At 41.6% G+C, this 22,454-nt stretch overlaps 1 protein-coding gene and 1 long non-coding RNA gene across 2 annotated transcripts in view; one reads left to right on the top strand and one right to left on the bottom strand.

Moving 5' to 3' along the window:
* Positions 1-1,892: 1,892 nt before the first annotated feature.
* On the bottom strand, positions 1,893-8,218 carry LOC144586857 (uncharacterized). Its single transcript, XR_013541922.1, has 2 exons — positions 8,088-8,218; positions 1,893-6,160 (listed from the first exon to the last, which is right to left on the bottom strand). It is a non-coding gene; the product is annotated as an uncharacterized LOC144586857 (long non-coding RNA).
* Positions 8,219-8,664: 446 nt separating this feature from the next.
* Positions 8,665-22,454, top strand: part of UBTD2 (ubiquitin domain containing 2) — a 90,569-nt gene continuing 76,779 nt past the window's right edge. The window contains exon 1 of the mRNA XM_072990243.2: positions 8,665-8,799. Coding sequence (XP_072846344.1) covers positions 8,730-8,799 — 70 coding nt within the window. The 5' untranslated portion in view covers positions 8,665-8,729. The remainder of the gene's footprint in view (positions 8,800-22,454) is intronic.

Raw genomic sequence — 22,454 nt, 5'->3', positions numbered from 1 at the left:
GTACACATGTGGGTTTCATACTGTTGAAAAGAGTACTGCTCAAAGAAAATGCAAGAAATACAATATAAGAACTAATGTTCATTATCTTCCAGTCTCATTGAATTATTTGATTAATAATAAAGAATTCAGTGAACAATAGAAAAAATGATGCTGTGGCGTCCACCCTCGTGCCCCTTGCTTGACCTTCAAGCCCCCAGAGCACACGAAGGGAGACACTCTCTTCTTTAACACTTGCTGCCACCAGGTGGTCTCTAAATCACCATTTATTTCAGAAAGATTCAGGTCCACACTTCAAGTTCTTTAAAATAAAACTTTGGTTTATTGAATACATAGATTGATTCATGAATATCTTCAGTAGTTAATCATTCCTCAGAATTTCCCCAAACTACACTCTCTATTACACTGTCTCCTTCTCTCTACACACTCTTAAAACTCTCTTAATCTCACACTCTGACTCAAATATTGACTCAGGCTCCGCCTCTTATAGCATCTGTCTCGGCTCCGCCTCTCTGCAACATTAATATTCATAAACCATTATATTACATAACATAGACCATAGATCAAATAAATAAAGAACGCTACAGATGGTCAATGGAGTTTCTAGTTTAAAGTGGTGTTTTCAAGCCCATCACCTAGTTGTCCATGACCTTCAGGTGCCCTGGAACACACTGGTCACCAGACCATATTTTTAAGCATGTTCAGCATTAACCAGCACTCACCTTGTGATGTTATGGTATTGGGTTCTTTTAACATTAACTCATGGTCTTAAGATGTTCAAATGGCAGCAGCTTTGAAATAGCTGGTTTGAGGGACAAGCATATTTTAATCATTCCCCCTCCATCAGAAATGAATGTTGTTCCTTTGGTGACATGCATCTGATAGCGGTTTCTTTTTTCAGTATAGAATAGCTGGTGAAGGCAGCTTGGGTCACCTGAGGACTGTTTTTCAAAATGTCAGGAAAGCAATTACTCAAGCACCTGAGATGACTCAAGTCCTGAAACACAGTCGGAATTAACGCTGCAATATCTGCAAGGACCGTTTTGTGGTTCCATGGAAATGCAGGATTTCTGCAGATTTTTGAAGGTTAAACAAATTATTATAATGAACGCCTACTAAAATAACATGGCAATAAAGTGGCTTGTGCATATGCAGTCAGATTGAGGAGCCTGTTATTTAAGAGATCGCTGTGACAGCAGCATCTCCCTCCACTGCACAAGAATCTCTACAGACTCACTCTTGGGCTCTGTCATTCTAGTAGCAAAGGGCTAGAACAGCGGTTCCTAACCTTGGATAACCCAGGCATGCCTGGACTGCAACTCCCAGAAACCTTACCCAGCATTTTTTTTAAAAAAGAAAAGTATCTCCCCATATTGCTTAACAAACCTTCTTTACCATAAATTAAAGTTACAGCAGCATGAAGAAAAGTCCTCAGCCCACTCTCCCCTTTCTAAGGTGGTTAAGAAATCAAGCAGGCAGCACTGCAGAGTGCCGTTTCTTTTAGATGGGAAATTATCACAGTGGGATGGCATCTTTGTTGTAGCTGTTTAATTATTTAGATACGCACGCAAAGCTTAAGAGAATTACTGGAGCAAAGCAGCAGATCTTGTGTCTTGTAGAGTTTGTTTTAATGTGGGGATTTCCAGGGTGGGATCTCCCCCAATAGCCCCCCCCATCTCCAGGGTGTTGACCTTCCAGAAAACCTCCCCTATCCACAGCACCAACCACCTCTTCAGAGCTGGCAGCACCTGCATGCTCTGTACTCTGCTTGTTTTTCTAAAGAATTCTCAGGTAATCCTTACGACCAGCCCCAACCGAAGCTTGTCACTTTTTAAAACAACTTTCCAGGAACATGTTTGACACCAGCCATTAACTACACCAGACTGAGTGGCCACTAAAGAATGGAAATGGTATCTTTTTATTATAGTAGAAACTCGACATGGGAACAGATCTAAGCTTCAGTTCTTCTTCAGTTACAACAACCCAACAAAAAACTTTCTTTTCAGTGACACTCTCCTTCTCATCACTCTCCACCACCACCCCCAGCTCTTTCCACCTTCTGGCTCTAGTATAGGCTGGCTACATGCACTACCCAGCCAATCACCTTGCTTCCCTGATAACAAGCAGATTGGTCAGGGATCCTGTCACCATCCTGTATTCTCCTCCTCTTCCTCCTCCTTTCTTATTGGTGGACTTCTGCATTTATGGACCCAATCAAAATGTTCACAGCCAAGGCCAGCTAATCTTATGTGGTTTGTTTTTCCAACTTGTTCCTGTGTAGACCCCTGGCCAGAAAGTTTTGTGTGCAAGCAGCTTGAGTAGAATGAGATTGATCACCAAATGAAAAATAAGTGGCTTGCAATACTTACAAATAAATTATTAAATGAGCTCCATATCATCCATTAGGAGATAAATATGCACACAAAGAGGGACAAGCAAGCCCAGTGAGAGGGGAGGCCAGGGGATCATTTAGAGTGGCCTGGCTTCCTTGTGTGGCTAAGGGTCTGTTCCTGTCCAATAAGAGTGACAGCAGCATATATATATCAAACAGGGCTCTTCTGTCCCCAGTGACGTTTCTTTACAGCTGTCTTAATGTCAGCAAGCAGATAAGAGACAGTAAGATTCAGTATTAGGTGTATGAATTTATAAGTGAGGGTGAGCAATTGATTTTTCAGTTTGTAATCTGTTAATTTATTATTGATTTATTTACTTATTGGATTTATCCCCACATACATACATTCAAACGAATACCATAACCAGCGGGATAAATTAAAAGAGATGGCTATGAAGATGGTAAAAAGGATGATGAAAGGGTGGTAAAAATGATGGTTAAAAGGGAGGCTGAGATCTCAAAAACTTAATGCTCATGGAAAGCCTGGCAGAAGAGCCATGTCTTCAGTGCTTGTTTGAACCAATCCAGCGAGGCTGCCAGACGAATCTCCATGGGCAGGTTGTTCCATAGGTGGGGGGTGACTGCCAAGAAGACCCGGTTTCTTGTTCTTTCCATCCGGTCTGGGCCTCCTTTGGGGTCAAGGCCCTCAACCACCCTGTCTGTGAAGAACAGATATCACGGACAGATCTGGCTGGGAGCAGGCATTCTGATAGGTACAGAGGTCCTAAACCATTTAAGGCTTTGAATGTTATCATAACCTTGAAGTGAATGGAGAAATGAACCGGCAGTCAATGAAGGGTGGCCAGAATGGTGGAGATGTACTGGAATTTTTTCACCCCAATTATTAATCTAGCCGCTGAATTTTGGACCTGTTGAAGTCTCCACATCAACCTCAAGGATAGCCACACATATAGAGCACTACAGTAGTCTATTCTTGAGATTATGAGTGCATGAATCAGTGCCGTGAGCGCCCCCGCGTCTAGATAGGGATGCAGCTGGGCAATCCTCTGAATATGGAAATGGGCTACCCGGACGACAGATGCCACCTGGTTTCCATGGTGAGATCTGGGTCCAGGCAGATGCCCAAACTGCGAACCTCATTCCTCTTGAAAAGAGTCACTTCCCCAAAGGAAAGGGAGTTTTCCAACCTGCTGAAGCCTTCGCTTATCCCATGCACAAGATTTCCATCTTGTTCGGATTCAGCCTCAGTCCATTTGCCCTCACCTACTCCAGAACGGTCCCCAAGCAGCGTTCAAGGATCAAAACAGCATCAACTACAGTTGGAAAAAAGGAGAGGTAGAGCTGTTTGTCATCAGCATACTGATGGCACTGGGCCCCACAACTCCGGATGATCTCATCCAGCGGCCTCATATAGATATTAAATAGCATTGGTGAGATGATTGACCCCTGCGGAACCCCCCATTTGAGGATCCATGGTGTGGAAGTCATCTCTCCAAGCTGCACTCTCTGGGGAAGGTCCTTCAAGAAGGAACAGAGCCACGCCAAAACAAGGCCACCAATCCCAACTTGGAGAGCCACCCCAGGAGGATACTGTGGTTGATGGTATCAAAGGCCACTGAGATATAGAGGTGGACCAACAAGGACATATTGCCCGTTGGCCTTGCTCAAGAGGTCATGCTACAGGGCAACCAATGCGGTTTCCATACCATACCGCAGCCTGAAGCCCGACTGGAACGGATCAAGGGCATCAGTTTCATCCAGGAGGGCCTGGAGCTAATTGGTCACCACCCTCTCGACCACTTTACTCAAGAAAGAAACATTGGTGATTGGCCTATAATTACCAATTTCGTCCACCACCAAATTAGGTTTCTTTCAAATGGGCCTAATGAGTGTCTCCTTGAGGGCAGGGGGAACCATGCACTTCTGAAGAGACCCATTAATTACTGCAGTGGCCCATTCTTATCGGCTTGGCTGCTTTGATGAGCCAAGCCGGACAAAGGTCTAAAGAGGAGATGGTGGCACGACAGCGTGCAAGAAGCCTGTCCACCTCATTGGACGTCACAGGTTGAAAGCAAGTTAACCTCGCCGGACAAGATGATGCACTGGACATCTCAGCTTTATCTACTGTCTGTAAAAAGGGATCAAGGTCACAGTGGACGGCCTCCACTTTAGATTTTTTAAATGCTCTAGAAATACTAGAGGGAGGCCTATCACTGTGGCCAACTCCGGGTAGATCATGTATTATACAAAAAAGTTCCACCTGCTGATTGTGAGCTTCGCTTATCCGGTCAGCGAAGAATGCTCTTCTAGCAGTCTTTAGCCGCCCCGAGTAGACATGGTCTAGAGGGGCGGGGTAAAAATCAAATAAATAAATAAATAAATAAATAAATAAATAAATAAATAAATAAATAAATAAATAAATAAATAAATAAATAAAAATTTACCCTAGCTAGTTAAATGCTAGCTGTGATCCTGGCGGCTGAACCTGGCGGCTTTTAGATTCTGTTGGGACCCTTCTCCAAGTGCTCTCTAGCCTTCACAGATTACACTTCATGGCCCTCAGCTGCTGGTGAAACTATGGGGTTGGATGGGCTTGGAGAGGGCGTTTAGGTCCAATCGTGTTGACCGCTCTGGTTGTAGCAGTATACCAGCCATCCACCAGATGGTTAATGCATGACTACATACATGTTTCCGTTTTCTTGTCCTACCAACAATCAGCCAGGATAATAGTCCATGCTTACTGAGCATGTTGAGTTCATTTTTGGACTTAACTTCCAAGTACAGTATTTTTTTTCTCCCCTGTACATGACTTTCTCTGTGAAATAAGTCCAGCTTTGTTCAGTTAAGATTCACTTTCCTTCCAGCATGCATAAGATTATACCTTACAATATTCTGGATTTTACTGTGAGATTTGTAATACAAAGCAATGTTTGTGTGTTTTGTTTTGTTTTAAAAAAAACTGCTTTCCAGGAATGTAATAGGATAGAACAAAGGAGATCCTGCTGCTTGATTACTAGACCCAGAGGTAAGCATTTCCTTGATTTCTAAGACAGCATTACAGTTTCTGAATCCAATAATTTAAGAAGGCACCAATAATCACCATAAATGCCAACTTCAATGATTTCCTTGCTCCAGGCTAACAGCTTACCATCAGTACAGTCTTGTTTCAAGAACTAACCAAATTGTTCTCAGAGTAAAGAAACGAGAGAGAGAGAGAGAGAACAAACATTGTTTACAGCAGGAGTGGGAAAAGTATAGCTGTCCCAGAGCCCCCAACCTAGTTCAGGAAAAATAATGGCCAGAAGAGAGACATTTTGCAGTGGGGGAGAGACTTCTAGGAACAGCAGTTTTCTGTTTGTGTCTTGGCTTGTTTAATGAGTGTGGTACTCTCACTTACATTAATCTCTTGTGACTCCCCAGCCTCAAAAAACAAGCCATTTCTGGCCATTTCAGAAGTTTGCTGCAGTCCATGATAAGAGCTGCAAACTTGAACTTGGCCTCTCAGTCATTAGACTTTGTCCACTTATGATTTAGAGCCTAGTGTATGGTGAGCATGATGTGTGGGTGATCGTGCATTGTGGAGAACGGACTCTGTGACATATTCCACCATCCGCTATCTTCACTGCTACACATGTCAGTTGAGCTTGGTAATGAACAAGCACCATTCCGAATCAAGAAAGTCTTATTTTATTTTGAGACTACCCTGGATTCCATCTTCTTTCTCTGAAGCAACAAGAGGCCAGACGTTTGGAGGAATAGATAAACCGCGATTAAACTGAAATCCACACTGTTCTTTGTCAAAGTGTGCACCTTCAGAGAGAGAGAGTGAGAGAGAGGTAAGGACTTCACTTTGCCTACACAAAGTTCCAGAGAGTAGCAATGATCTTCACAAGAATGAAATATACACTACATTATATTTAATAAAAGCATTATTAAAACAACAAAATATTAATTGCCCCAATTTTAAAACCCTACTTAGACAAGTCAGTCACTAAGGGAAAGCCTGAAGAGAAAGGTCTTCACCTGCTTGAGGAAGGACAGCAAAGATGGGGCCAGTCTGGCCTCCTGTAGGAGGGAGTTCCAGCGTCTGGGAGCAACAACAGAGAAGGCCCTCTTGTGCACTCACCAAATGCACCTGTGAGTGGGCTCATAAGGGGAGAGGCAGTCCTTGAGATAGGTTGGACTCAAGTCATTTAGGGCTTTATAGAGTAAAACCAACAGTTTGAATTATGTCTGGAAATGGATCAGCAGCCAGTGCAGCTGTTGTCACAGGTGGTTTAAGTGATTCCTCTAACCAGCCCCAGTTAGCAATCTGACTGCAGTATTTTGGACCTGCTGAATTTTCCAAACACTTTCCAAAAGCAGCACAATGTAGAGCATGTTACAGCAACCCAAACAGGATACAGTATAATTAAGGCATGTGTCATTGTGGTCAGATCAGACCTCTCCAGGAATGGGGGCAGCTGGTGCACTAGTTTTAACTGTGCAAAGGCACTCCTGGCCACTGCCAGAACCTAGGCACCCAAGCTCAGAGACGAATCCAGGAGCATATCCGAGCTGCACAACTGGGTTGTTAGAGGGACTGTAGCCTTATCCAGCATAAGCTGAATCCCTATCCCCTGCTATGTGTTTCTGTCTTGTTTCGACTAAGTTTTAGTTTATTCACCCTCATTCAGTCCATTACTAGCACCGGACACTGATCTAGAGGTGAAACAGCTTCCTCGAATTTAGATGGAAAGGAGATAGAGTAGGTAGGGTGCCATCGGTACACTGGTGACACCAGTCATGCCAAGAAAAGAAGCTCCTAGGATAATCTGGATGAGAGTTTGAAAATACGGCTGATCCAAACTGTTACTACTCGTGCCAATTTATTGCTGATATTTGGAATAACAGAATTATGGAACTGCTAGAGCTGGAAGATCACTCAGTCCAACTCCCTGCCAAAGATGGAAATCAGCAACTTAAAACATTCCTGATAGTTTGCCATCTAACCTTTGTTTAGAAACCTCTAGATAAGTATGATTGAATATTTGTCTTTTTTGAGACACGGACTCAGTTTGAGGTATGCAAATTTTGAGGGTATTTACTAGACTTGCCCTACAGAAGATAAAAGCCTATGGAACCCCACAAAACTGAGAGTCCAATTAAAGAACTGTTGGCCCCTATTTACAAAGCTGCATTTAAAAAAAAAATAAGGCTAGCACAGTCTTATAATGTAGAATTAGAATGTACTATACAACTGAATTTCATAAAAGGGTCTTTCGCCTACAACACATTTTAAAATAAAACTATAATCCCACAAGGCTTTAAAAAAAAAACCAAATACCCTCCTTTGCTGTACTATGCACTGAAGCATAACCCCTGTAGATCTACCAACACCTTGTTCACTTTCAAGAGCTTAGTTTAATAATATGCTTTACAATTATTTCCTGACCAGGGTATGTTAAGATCAAGTTTGGACCACTTGTACAATTATATCTGCATTGTCTCCGGCGAAACCACGTGCTCCAACCCGGATCGCACCACTTTCTATTAGAAATGCAATCCAAAGGATGGATGGAAATCCTGCAGTTCGAAGTTCTTCGAAATGGACCCATGGCCTCATTCTGGAGCGGGGGTGGGGTGGGGTGGGGAAAACGAAGATGCCCTCCTCCTCCTCCTCCAGGCTGCTGCCTCTCTTGGGGGTTCTTCGGATTATCCTTTTATTTGAAAGTAAAATTAGCCAAACGAGCCTTACTGCATTTCGGAGTGCAAGGCAGGCAGGCTTCTGCAGGTCTCCGCCTTTAAATGAAAGGAATAATGGATGCCCATCTGGGTCTGTATCCAGAGGAGCTTATCTCAGAGGCGGCGAGGTGGGGGCCAGGAATGGCATCGCTGAAGAGAGCTTGGATGCTTCGAGCCCCCGCCCTTTCTGCCTCAGGCAACGAAGATGCTTCTCTGAGCCTCCTGGCGTCTCCTCGGTCTTTTCTCGGCGGTTCAAAAAGAAAAAGGCAGAGCCTTCCTGGGAGGCGGAGGCACGGCTGGGCAAAGCGCCCTCCTGCGCTCCCTCTCCCGCGGCCGCTCCTAGCGGCTCCCTCGGCGGCCCGGGCCGTCTCGCTGGGGTGGGCGTTTGACGGAGGCCGCGCCAACGGCGGGGCGGGCCCAGGGGCTCGGGAGGCGGGAGCCGAGGCGGGGCCGGGGCGAGCGGAGCCGAAAGGGAGACGACGAGGACGGGGAGGAGGAGAGAAGGAGGGAGGCGGCCGCGGCGGCTCCGGAGCCAGCGCGCCTGCCCGGCCGGTGGCGACGACAGAGACGGAGGAGCTCGGGGGCGGAGAGCGGGCGGAGCTGGGGGTGAGGGGTGGGGTGGGTGGGGGTCTCCGGGCCGGGACGGCCGGGCCCCATGGGCGGGTGTGTGGGCTCCCACCACGACTCCTCGGGCAGCCTCAACGAGAACTCCGACGGCACCGGAGGTGAGAGGGCGGCGGCGGCGCGGAGGAGGAGGCGCGGGGGGGGGGAACTCGGGGTCCTCTCGGCCGGGAAGGGAAAAAAGGGGGGGCAGCTGCTCTTGCTCGACAACGAGGAGGGGAAGCCGCGAGGGGCCGGGGCCCACCTCTCGCTTGGCCTCGTCTTTCTTCGCGAATACTATGCTCGCCCGTCCCCAACCCCCCCCCCCTCCCCGGAGGAAGCGCCGCTCTCTTCCTCCCGCCCCCCCCCCCTCGTCCCTTTCGCCTGGAGGTCCTTCTTTCAACTTTGCTCAAGTAAAAAAAAAAGGGTCGCCAAGCCCCTCCTCGGCTGGGGAGAGGGACTTTGCCGGTGATCCCGGGTGGAGTGGGAGGCGTGGTTGTGGGGGAAGTCCCCCCCCGAAGGCCCTGACCTAGAGGGGGGCTGCGAGCTGGAGGAGGTGGGACGTGGCCCTCCCGACCCCATCCCTCCCACCCACCCCCAAAGCAGGCACCCTTGCCCAGGCATTAGGAAAGCATGGCTCCTTCCTCTCTCTCCCCCCCCCCCCTTTGGTTGCCAGTGGCTCCATCACCCACATCATCACACCTTGAGGAAGGAATCTTAAAGTTTTGGCTTTTTACTATTCTGAGAGGTGTGGGGGGGGAATCTTTTTTTTAAAAAAATACTGCTATAAAAACACACACCAAAAAAAACACCCATTGCAAGCCACCTTGAATGATTCTTGAAAAGTGGGATATAAATTTGCCTACTAAATAAGTTCTCTGGCCAACCATTTCCCCCCCCCCTTTGTTTTTATTTTAACAGCTGGATAACTCAGCAGTTTAGATCTTGAGGAGTTCTATTCCCCAGTGTGTCCTTGACTGTGACTGGACTTGATGATCCTAGAGTCTCTTCCAGCTCCGCAGCTCTATGGTGGTGATGATTATAATATAAAGACCAGCATATAAATTGCTAGAAATGATATTTGCCTTAAGTGTGGGTTTTCTGAAAACTCCCTTATCCTCTGGCAATCTTAGCGTATACTTAGCAGAGAGATACATACTGGGCCAGAGAATGGAACTCCTACTGACAGTATTAACCTTCCTTAAAGCAGGTTGAACTTTAAAATTGTGAGCTGGTGCAATTAAGGTTCTGTCTGTTTTTCAGCTCCATATAGATTTATATAATGATCAAAGCAATGATGGTGATGGATTTTTTTTTCCTTTGAGATGTTTCTCCTCCTCTGTCATATGTAGATCATTTACCTGCCACTTTATGGTTATTCCCCCTGTTCTTTTCCAGTCATCTCTCTCATCTCTTTAAATAATCCAAAAATACTACAGGAGTATTCCTAGTCTTCTTAAGTATGCATATATTTTAAAAGGTAGATTATATGGTAGTATAAAAGTGGCTGTTTGAGTCACCATATCACGTTATTTTACATATTGCTTTATTATTTCACTACATCACATATTATTGCTTTACATATGGGCTTTAAAAATACAGGGATGCGTTCGGTTATCAGATACATTTCTGAGTAGCAGGGTGTTAATGATTTGTGAAGTTACTTTCACCATTCAGGGATAATTTCTGTAAGGAATGATTTTTCCAGTAGTTGGAATTATGTGTACAGTTATAGAACTTGCATTACAAGTACTGTAATTATAATTGGATTCCTATACCTGTACCTATATCCTGAGTAATGTGAAAATGAGAGAACCCTGTTGAGCAGATTATCAAAAGTAAGATCAGTTGAATGTAATGTAAAATTAAAAAGTTGTGATGCAGCTGTTAGTTGGGCCTAGATAATTCACCATACCTGTGTAATATCACAAATTGTTAAAAAAAACACCTGCCACGTTGGGAGGATGTTATGCGGCAATGTGAGATCACAGAAGAAATAATCTGAACTGTACATTTCCTTGCTTTTCTTCGGTCAATCTAGTAGATTTTATAGAGTATCACTAAGACAGTTCCAATTTTTTAGTGGAGAGATATATCATTATACTTCAGGTAAAATCATTATATTCAGTAAAATGTACAAGATGGATGTTTTCTGTTGAATTGTGGAAGCTTCCTGTACCCGATTTATCTGTTCAGGTTTTGTGTGTTATCTTCCATCAGCATTGTGCCTCATTGTGTATTTTGATGTAAATAGCTTACTCTGTGTGTGGCACACCAGCTGGATTTTCTAGGGTGCCCATCTGTGCAAATAATGTTCTACAGTGCAGGCTTCATGTTCAGCAGATGAATACACTTCAAAGTTATATATCCAGTATAATTATGGGGTTCTCAGGCCTTGCTCCAAATTGCATTGAATGTTCTAATTGTGGATGTACATATAAATATGTGTGTGTGTGTGCATGCACACACATAGTGTAATCTGTTTGCCCTCCCCCCAGTGCTGGGTGAACAACACTTTTCAAAGTAAATTTAGTGGTCAAAACCCTATTAGTTACACCTATTGGCAAATCACAGAATAAATCAGTGTAAATTTACTGGTGCATGCTGAGTTGCATCACTTAGTTTGCCCAGCAAATGTTTACATTAATGTCTTGTGTCAGTTCACTAGTGAGGTTTTTTGCTAGCTGCATTACACAGGTGTAAGAGGTCAGTAGAATTTTGGTCACTGTACTCCACTAGACCATATATTGCATCTTACTCTTCAGACTTTTAAAAAATCTGTCATCATGGTAAATATGTATGATTAAAAATCTCTCAAGGCGTAGTCTCCTCTGTTTTGAAATTTTAAGTGGACTGTTACTTGCTGTAAGAGCATACATTTTGGAACTGGCCTGGTGAGTTTGAGACAAGGCTTCCTAGCTTACTAGGTCATTTCAATCTCTAATTTCACTAATAGCATTAGATCACATTTACGTGTTCCTGCAAATTCTTACAAGATCTTGAGCCTTTGGAAAACATTTTAGAGATATATCTCGGACCTGAAGCAGATACAGCTTGCAAAGGATCTTAAGGTAATGAGATTATTAATGTTAATTGTGACCATGATCAATGGAGCTCCTGAAATAATTCCATACTTTTTAAAATGCAGCTATCGAATTCATAGAATGCTGAAGACTTGGAAAGGCTTGAGAATCAGCTGGATGTCATGCATATGTTCAGTCTGTGCCTGTGCATATGGAATAAAGATGTCTAAACATGTTTTTGTCAGCCACTTTGAGGTAACTTTGTCCTCTGAGTGCCATTTTCCAAAAGAGGCAGAAATGTAGTTGGACTCTTTTGGGAAATACTTTGTCCACTGAAAGTTTTAAAAAGCCACCAGGACTGGCTGAGCCTAGATGAGAAGATGCACACCAGTTGTGCCAATATTCCACTCACCTGGTTTGAAGCAGGAGCAGTGCCAACTGAGTCAGCTGATGGGCATCACTCAAGCTTGCTGTGTAGCTCTGCTGTGAAGTTAAAGGCCGTGACTGATATTCACAAGCATGAATTTGGGTCCTGTCTCACTGCATTTGCTTATGTTATTATTAGATATATACATTTTATAGGCAGACATGCATAAAAGTAAGTGAAATAGGCAACTAAATCCTGGCCATTGTGACTTTTCAAAGTTCTGTAATCCTAGAAAGCTTTTCCATACATCATGTAGACTCGCTTCCATCCTTTTGTTTATATTATTTTGCTTGTGTAGGTAATTCTGTATCTGTCCAGTTTAGTCTAGCATTGCTTGCATTTCTTTCCTTCAAAGTTTCTTACTAATAGTGAAGAGATAAAAGAGACTAGCTATGTGAAAGACAGATTTTGTGAACTCTTACTCTTTGGTCTGCAGTTGTATGCTATTACTTTCCTTCTGATGCATGTTTCTGTTCATGTTACAAAAAAGCTCTCCAATAGTTCAGTTTCGGTCTTTGCCTTTATCTTGTCTTCTGAAGTATCTATCATGAAATCAATAACGAGGAGCAAAAATTAGAAACATATAATAGCATCTCAAAATAAATCCTATATTTGTAGAGTCTTGTTATAGTGCCTAATATGCATTATAGCCATAAGAAAAATAATGCTAATCTGAATATAGTCCCTGGATTATACTTTGGATAACTCTCCCGAAGAAAACTCTTGCCCAGTACAACATATGTTGGGTACTTAATGACAGGGATGCCCTCTGGAGGAAACTTTCATTTTCTTTTGTTTTAGTTTCATTTGGAGGGGTGCACCTTCTGTTTTTGGTTCTTCTATTCATCACTCCTTTCGTTTGCTATAAAAGGAAGTGCCTCTTTTGGGTCATTTTGGCTTGTTTTCCCCATTTGGAGGAAAAAGAATGGTGGGGCTGGCTGGGCAACAAGATGCCTACAGTAGCAGGGAAAAAACAGGGAAGGATGAATGGGGCTGGCTGGGCAAGAGGAAGCAGCAGTAGTGGGAAGGAGGGGAAAGAGCAATGGGGCTGGCTCACCAAGTTGAAGAGGTGCACAGCAGGTGTGGAAAGGGGTCATGGGCTGGGCTGGGCAAAGAAGGGTGCAGCAGTGGCGAAAAAAAGGAGAGAGTAGGGTAGGTGGACCATTAGAGTATTAGTGTGAAGCAGCTTTACATATATAGGGTGAATTAAGGCAACAAATGAGGGAAACGTGTATGAACACAGATGGTCCTTCTCGTTCTAGTGATTCCTCTCAACACATCCTTAGTATTTCTGGGGCTGTTCCAGAAACCAATGGAAGAAGATGAGCATATATGCCTCTTCTATGTTTGTTTTCATTTATCCTAAACCAAAAGTCCCCTCCTCACTTAGCAAGGCTACAAGTAAGTATGCTGTATAAATAATAGTTATTTATGCTTTACAAATAATGTTATGCTTCCATCTGTTGTAATTTTTATAATACCTGTAATTCCCAAGGTCAGATGAGAATCGATGTGACCTCTTGAGAGTCCTGGAATGTTGAGATGACTAAATGAACTTGAAACTCTGCTTCTTTTTCTGCTGAGAAAAGGACATTATTTCATAGTCGTTCCACTAAAGTCCACTGTTCTGGCTTTTCTAATGCAGGTTTCAAAGAGCTTTTATGCCATTTGCAAAGGATGGCTGCACCCTTACAAATATGCATTTGGGGGTTGTCAAGCTCTTCCTGCCTCTGTTCCCAGCAGCGTTGGTGTTTATAATTATGACGAGACAGGATTACTACCAAAAATGATGGCTCTTTTACCACTTCTTCTACACTATATCCTCCCACTCCTGTCCTTCAGCCATAAAAAAATCTTCTTCCGCCCTTCCCCCATAGGCCGTTATGTATTAGAATAGAGATGCTTTTATAAAGCACAGTAATTGTTTTAAGATTGATCTTGGAAATTTCAATAAGATTTCATGGAATGGGTTAGTTTTCTATTGTGGGAAACTTACAGTTTTGTCCTAAGTATGCAACAAAATAGTTATGAAACAGATAATTTCCCCATCAGTTTGTTTGTGTAGGGCTGGTCCTGCAAGCAAGGCTGATCCTGGTCTTATTTCCTCTTTTGAAGCATGTGTTGACAAGCTCAATGAACCTGGGGGGTGGGTGGAATCAATGCAGTATCAGCCTGTCCTTGAAAATACCTCCCATGAGGTATGGGAATAGATTTGGTGCATTACAGAATACTTTTCTGTATTTTTCTAAGAGCCCAAGCTGTTTGGAGCTGTAAGGGCAAACTCCCTCAATTTGAATTTTTCCTGGAAGAATGGTGGAAATAAATTCACGCTCCAGTGTGAAAAAGATTTGACAAAATGACTTCTCATGCTTTGCAGTGTCACATTCTATGGCCATGAATTTGTACTGTACTCTTTGTAATAGTATAAAGGAAGAGGAGGTTTGATGGGATATATTGAACCACATATGTGCCTTCAGATAAGTGTGGATCTCCTGTAGACATTGCCGACATGTTTGCCTAAGAATTTTCTGTGCAAAAAATATATGAACTTGAAAATTCCTAAATAACTTCACGGTTTTGATGTTTCTGTTTAAAATTACCAGCACTTTTCTTTTGAACAGCATATGCCTTAAGAGTTCCAATTGTGCATTATTTATTGTGAAAGAAACTTTCTGCAGTTTAAGATTACATGCCCGTGTTTCTTTAATGAGCTGAGTTATTTTAGCTATTAGTGTAATACTAATTCCCCAATAGTATGGTTTTGCTTATTTTTGTCAAAGTGCCCTGTGCAGGTGTGTGTGGTTTCTTTCGATTAAGAGGAAACACAAATGGTTAAAAAGTTCATTTTTTTCCTTTGATCTGTGGCTTTTCATCCATCAAGTTTCCACAGAATACAAAGTTTCTTTGTGTTCAGTTTCTCTTGGAACAAGAGAAATAAACAGGGTTTAAAGTAGCTTGCTGTGGAGCCAGAGCTTGGGCATTCAATTCTCCACTGTGCCTTCCAGAAGAAGAACCAGCTTATATAGTCTTGTGCAAGCTGCACAGTTCCAGAAATGCAGAGATGAAAAAGGTTGACAATAAAAGGCCCCTTTTGACATTAAACAAGAAGAAGGAGGGAATGGGAAATCACCTCTGAGTACTCTGTACCTAGACGTTTGCCACAAGTCATCATAGACTTGACAGAACATATTTACAGTAATTAAAACCATTTGAGTGGTTCGTGATGCTATCTAGATGAATCTCATGTTGTGCCAGCAGACCTCTAGATTTGTTTTTTCTTACATAAAAATAATAATACAGTACCATTCTGTGAGCAACAGTATGTTTTGGTGTGTACCATTGGAGTCGCGTTGGTGAAATGTACTTAATGTGAAAAGATTCATAATGAACAATAGAAATAAAAAATGCAGAAGATGCGTGGCAAAAAGAACAAATAAACCAGGCATGAAAATATGAACAAGGGAGAATAAAGCAGAAAATGTCAAATGCAACAAGTTAAATTAAGTTCTCATAAGAAATACTCAGTCCTGTTTTATTCTAACACAGCAGCTTTGAGCTTTCAAATGTCCCAAACATGTGGTACAGATTTTACATTAAAATTGTACATTTACATTTTCAACCACTGACTAAACTCTCATTTAGAATCAAGTCATATCATCTGCTTTTTGAAGATACAATGTTTTAGAGCAGATTAGCTTGCAGAAGTGTTTCCTAGCCTGTGTGCTTTCATACACCTAAAAAAATCATCATGTCACCTGGTTACAGTTTTTGGTTGCTGCAAATGTCCAGGCAGGTAACATATACAAGCATGGGTGATCAGCCTCCACTCTTTGTAGAGAGATTTGTTGTTATTCATGAATGTCTGTTAGCAGCGGAGGTAAACAGACAAGGACTTTACAGTTAAATTCTCTACCTAAATTTGAGGGTACTGGATTTACAGAAATCCAGTAACTAGACTGTGTTTTTAAAAAAGGTACTGTATAGTTTTGAATGTCGTGTTTCTTGAATCAAAGATTGTCTTGATGCAAACAGCTTTTCATATCTTGCAGGTGATATGACTGTAAATACCGTGTTTCCCTGAAAATAAGACAGATTCTTATATTAATTTTTGCTCAAAAAAACACGTATTAGGGCTTATTTTCAGGGGATTTTTTTTCTTCATCTGCAACTATCTACTTTTATTCAAATACAGTCATGTCATCTTTTGGTTGCTGCACAAGTGTGGAGGGCGGGTTTTCATTTAACTGGGGCTTATTTTTGTGGTAGGGTTTATATTACAATCATCCTGAAAAATCATACTAGGGCTTATTTTCAGGGAAACAGGGTAGTTGAAGCCTCATTTATGACTCCATTGGGATTGAATGAAAAGTATGCAGGTCCTTCACTTCTGGGCCCTGTAAAATCAGACTCTAGAGGAAAAAATAGAGAAGAGGGAACTAATTTTTGCATTTGTGACACACCCCAGTAATCATAATAAAAGATATCCTAGAAATAAGACTATTAATATAGTTTACAGCAAGTTAAGATAGAATGTGTGGAACTGTAGAAAAATGGCTTTGGTGGTGTAGAAGCTTGTGTAGGGTTGCAAATTTTTGTTTTGTTTAGCCCAGAAGACTTTGCAGGAATAAAAAGATTATAATACATTCAGGAAGCACTGGGCCAGCGTACTAGCAGCTTTCATATTTACACTACATTTTAAAGAAGAAGCTATTCTTTAATCAAGCAGATTAAGCAAGGAGTGATAAAAGGATCCAAATTCTTCCTCACATGGAATGTTAACTTCTTTACAGGTTTATATTGATGTATGTTGAGTGGCAGCCCACGTTTTCGGGGTTCATAATTGTAACTGCAGATTTCCTGCAAAATGGTTTTTGATGGCTGACAGCCATATATATAGCACATGAACAGCATAAAAAGACAGAGGATACTTTGCATATCATTATGCAATTTTCAATGGTGAGCAAGTCTGGGGCAATTTGGGTGTAACATTGAATAAATGGCAGCCCTGCATCTGGGAGTGCGAAGCATTTTTAGTGTTCAGTGCATAAAAAGTCTGAGGGGGCAGAAGACAGGAACATTGATTTATCTTTCCTTTTAAGGTAGTAAAACATCTGTCTTATTTCTGGGACACTTTTTCTTATGATTACTGCAGTGTGTCACTGCAGTTTACATTTGCACAGCATATGAAGTTAGCTTCAGTATGATGTAATGTGAAATCATCACAGAACCAATTGCAACACATTCTCATGACCTTTGCAAGAAAACAGTAGATCTGGTTGTCTCTCCTGTCTGCTTTCTTTACTGCCTACATTGTAGGCCAAACTGGACATGAAGGCATTCAGATGGGGGTGAGGCCAGAAGCAAAAAAGCAAAGCATGCTGCTTATGTATCACCTAATGCTTCAAGCACTCTCTGGGTGGTTTACAAGTTAATTATGCAGGCTACACATTACCCCCCCCCCAGCGAGCTGGGTACTCATTTTACCAACCTCGGAAGGATAGAAGGCTGAGTCAACCTTGAGCTGGCTCCCTGGGATTGAACCCCAAATCACACTTTTGGCTGCAGTATAGCAGTTTAACCATTGCGCCATGAGGCTCAGGGATAGAGTAAGTTGCATAATGCATGCAGCCCATGAGTCATACACAGCAGTAGCCTGCATCATGGTTACAATAGAAGTAGAAATACTCGTGTTGAATTATAATTATATTAAAATGTTGGATTTCTCCATTAATTTTTGAGGGGACATTTAAGTGGAGGATGTTTAAAGCTGGCTTCTCAGTGTGAATCAGAAAATGACCTTATCTGAACAATGAAACAGTTTTCTGATATTTTCTAATCTAGGTGGTTCTCAAATTATTGGACTACCTTCTGCATTATTGATGCCCTATGGTTTGAAATGTGGAGTCGGAAGTTAGCTATTAATATACATGAAGAAAAATAAGATTGGGATTTGAAAAAGGAGACATTTTCTTTCATTGCTCAAGTTGTCAAAGGCTGAAGTACCAGCAGACTTTATAGACTGTTCCAAATTAAGCAGTGGTTTCTTAATGGGTCCCAGTGCAATACTCAAATGTTCAATGTTGTGTATATTTGTTGTCCCTGTATTATAGAACCATAGGCACATAGGTCCCCTTTCAGATTTCGTGCTGAACGTATAGATGTTGAGGCTCGGCAGGGCCAGCTCTTCTCCACCCCGTTACTCCAATGCACACTTGGAGGGCATTTTCTAACAAGTGTTGCTAATCTTGCACTACAAGCTGGAAATAATGTTTGGGGAGGGGGGGGAATGTCTTGTTTGTTGACAGATGATCTTGTTTCTTGCTAACTTTTGCTTACTATTTAAAATCATAGAACTATTGCTACAGTTATCAGTTTGTATACAAGCATTACTTGACAAGCTGTTATTTAGTTACGTGGTGGATCAAATGCTGGCATCTTTCCTTTCAAGAGTATGTGACTTGCATTATGCAGAGTTGCATCCCAGCTTTTATCTATTTATCTTCCAATAAGTGAATATAGAATACTTTTAAAAGATACTTGATTCCAGAGAAGTAAAGAGTTGTTCTGCTCCCGTTGTGGTAGTTATGTGCCACATATTTTAAAAAATCATATTACAGTAGATGATATCATATAAAATTAATACTGTGCCCCTGGCCACCCAGAATCCCATGAGTTCAACATTGAAGGTGTCAAGGTGGTTTACTTCCCTCCAAAATTCAGCCTCTAGATCAGAGAGTCATAAGGACCTTTAAAGCTCATTATACATGACACTGTATGGAAAGGATTGCCAACACTATGGAAGAGAACCCTGATAGAGAAAACTGCTCTCTCTTGCTCTCTCTCTCTCTCTCTCTCTGTGTGTGTCTCTGTGCATGCATGCATATTTGAATCAACTGCTTATGTTTGGGGGGCATAAGAGTTATACAAGGGTGCCCAGTGCCCCTAACCCCAACATTGCTAAAGGAAGGCGTCTATATGAGAAGTTCAGGGAGTGGTTTATCAGTTTCATGGTCAAGTGAGGATTTGAAATCAGGTCTCCTGAGTCTTAGTACAACATCCTGTCCACTATACCAGTGGTTCTCAGACTTGGGTCCCCAGATATTCTTTGACTGCAACTCCTGACTAGCACAGAAAGCAGTGAAGACTTCTGGGAATTGCAGTCCGAGAACATCTCTCCCCCCCCCCATTTGACAAGCACAGCATTATACCACAGTGGCTCTAGTCTACTCCAGCTGTGAATCTTAAAACTAGATGTTGGTGTGAAGTGGTTCTTTGACAGTTGATGTGGAATAGAAACTTGTGATGGGGACACAGAGTAATATAAACTACCGTGTTTCCTCGAAAATAAGACAGGGTCTTATATTAATTTTTGCTCCAAAACTGCATTAGGGCTTATTTTCAGGAGAGTTTTTTTTTCATGTACCACAATCTACATTTATTCAAATATATTCATGTCATCTTCTGGTTGCTGCACATTGGTGGATGACAGGGTTTCTGTTCACTGGGACTTATTTTTGGGGTAGGGCTTATATTACAAGCATTCTGAAAAATCATACTAGGGCTTATTTTCAGGTTAGGTCTTATTTTTAGAGAAACAGGGTACACTAGCCCAGGCCAAAGGTCCATTTAACTAAAAAATGTCAGCTCTCATGGAATTGTTATGTGCTGTGAAGTCAGAACTGACTTACAGTGGCCCTAAGATAAGTGAAGTATATAAGGAGTGGTTTTACCAGTTACACACAAGTGTGACTTTTCAAGGCAGAGCCAGGGAATTGAACCCAGGTCTCCAGAGTCCTAGTCCTTTACTCTATCCAGTATACCAGTGGTTCTTAACCTTTGTTACTTGGATGCTTTTGAACTGCAACTCCCAGAAACCCCAGTCAGGACAGCTGGTGGTGAAGGCTTCTGGGAGTTGCAGTCCAAAACTCCTGAGTAACCCAAGGTTAAGAACCAGTGCACTATACCACACTGGGTACCCTATACTCTGTCGTACATGCATAGAGTACATCTATATCTTGATATCTCATAATATACAGTAGGATATGAATATTCTGAATACATGAATAAATAAATTGTGTTTCCTTATAGTGATTGGCTAGTCACCATTTATTTTGACAGCTTGTTATACTTCATCCTGTAGGAGCATTGCAGACAATATAGTATACCTGGCACAGTAATGACAAAGGAGATCAGATACATCTTTTGACAGAAAAGGAGTCTGAGAAAGTTAACGTATGTATGATTTAGTAGTTCTCATTCTGCAGATCTTATCACTATAAAGTTGGTTTGTTTTCCTAGTAGCTAGTTTACTCAGGAACTGTCAGTCTTTGGAGTTGAAGAGAAAAGTTTTCCTTTGCAAAATTCTGGATGCTGGGGAAATCAAATAGGCTGTAAAGAGATGGCTCTTAATCCTTCTGCAAACAACTTATGAGCTGTCCGACAACTGTATGTACATGGAGTACTTTGAATGATGGCAACACTAGAATGACAATAAACAATTTGGGAATCTTGAGCATCTTTTTGTTAATCTTGGATTTATCTTTCTAACAGCTTGCCTGGAAGGTCTCCTTTTCTTGTGAGAGAAGTGCTTTGTAAAAATCATGTTGGCTTAAAAAGTAGGAGGATATTCATTTTTGGCTGAGTCAGATGCAGCCTGTAGTTTAATATTCATCCCAACTAGGAAGTTGAGAAGGACTCCAAAGAAGCCATACATATTGTGTGATCATTTCTGATATTTCTTTGGAATGGCAAATCTTAAATGACATGTAATTCTTCTGCTTTACTGTTCAGCTGTCTGGAGCATTGAAAAGCTATTCACGTTGGATGCATAGAATGTGTTGTACACTGAGGAATCTCTGGACCTTTTTAAAAAGCTCAGTACAAATGAGAAAGGATCCTGGCATAGCACCTTCAAATGCATTTAATGTGTAATGCAGTCAGCTCAGGTATTCTTTGGAAGCCAGTCTGTGTCTTTTCACAATGAAACACCTTCAGGCAAGAGAGGGAGCAAAGACATCTGTTCCAGCAGTAGAATCACTAATGCATTTATGAAGGAGAAAAAAGAGGCTACTAAATGTGACAGTAGGCAGAAGCACTAAAATTGAATACCATGTAACTCCAGCTGTGTGTCTAATTTAATGCACTCTTTTCTTTGAACACATGGTGTCATATCTTAAAATGTTTAACAAATAAATCTTGAGGGTTTGTGCTTTTTTATATCGAAAGTGCTACATGATTCATTAATACAGAGGCTTTTTTTCCCTTTGCCAATTGTTTAGAAATAATGGAATTTTGGGTTGAAAGATATCTGATGGATCTAGTCCAGCCTCCATCTCGAACAGGACTAAATTATCCATGCATTAACCTCCTTAGAAATATTGTGTTGTGGAAAGATCCCTCTTATAGCTGGGTTTTCTTTTTCCTCAGGAGCTGCAGATTAATTCTAATTCTCTTTCAAATTGTAACACTTTCAGTATTTGAGGGAAATCTGGGAAATAGAAAAATGCATTTTTCTTGACTTACGAAGGTGCATCTATTAAAGCTTGAAGAGCCTTGATTTGCTGTGGGAGTTCCAAGAGAAATGACGGATTAACTTTCAGCCATTTGAACAGGAATCAGTAATACAATTTCTTATCTCAATATGCAAAAGCCAATGCATTGTACAATTCCTGTTGCATATTTTCAAGTGTGTGGGAGGACACTTGGCTCTTTTTCTGGAGCTGTAACATAGAAGAACACGATTTAATCTCTTCTAATGAGATGTAAGTGAGAGGTAAGGTCTAAATTTATAGAACTGCCGGGTAAGCTCCTGGACTAATAAAACATGTTTGAAAATCTACTATATACCAGTGTGGGAAGAGGGCCAATATTATGAAAATGCTTTCATCATGATTTCCTGGAAACACAGTATGCTGAGCTTGTTTTGGGAACATCTAGAAATTTCTCTAGGCCATATCGTTAAAATAAGAATAATGAAGATGTTCCTGGAGATAGACAGGGGAAAAATCAGGTTTCTTATTGTTGAACAGCAAACTGGGTACTTGGTAATATGGACAAGAATTAACTGTCACAAAGAAGCAGGGTTACACCTTTTACCAAGCCCGTAAGTTGAATATCCTGTAGGGATGTGCTGTGTCTTTGAATAAATATATAAATATAAACTGAATGAGAGTAATTATGCACTTCTTAGGTAACTATTGGCAGAGCAAAGCATTGAGGAGACTCATGGGTAAAGGAACATCCCCCACATATAATAATATGTCATTTCCCAGGCTTTTTGTTTTCAGATTTTCCTCTCCACTCTTTTTAAAAACTCAAGTAGTTGCAATTC

This window comes from Pogona vitticeps, chromosome 2, assembly GCF_051106095.1.
Source record: "Pogona vitticeps strain Pit_001003342236 chromosome 2, PviZW2.1, whole genome shotgun sequence".
Taxonomy (NCBI): Eukaryota; Metazoa; Chordata; class Lepidosauria; order Squamata; family Agamidae; genus Pogona; species Pogona vitticeps.
Note: the sequence above shows the minus strand (reverse complement) of the source record. Positions and strands in the feature narration are given on the sequence as shown.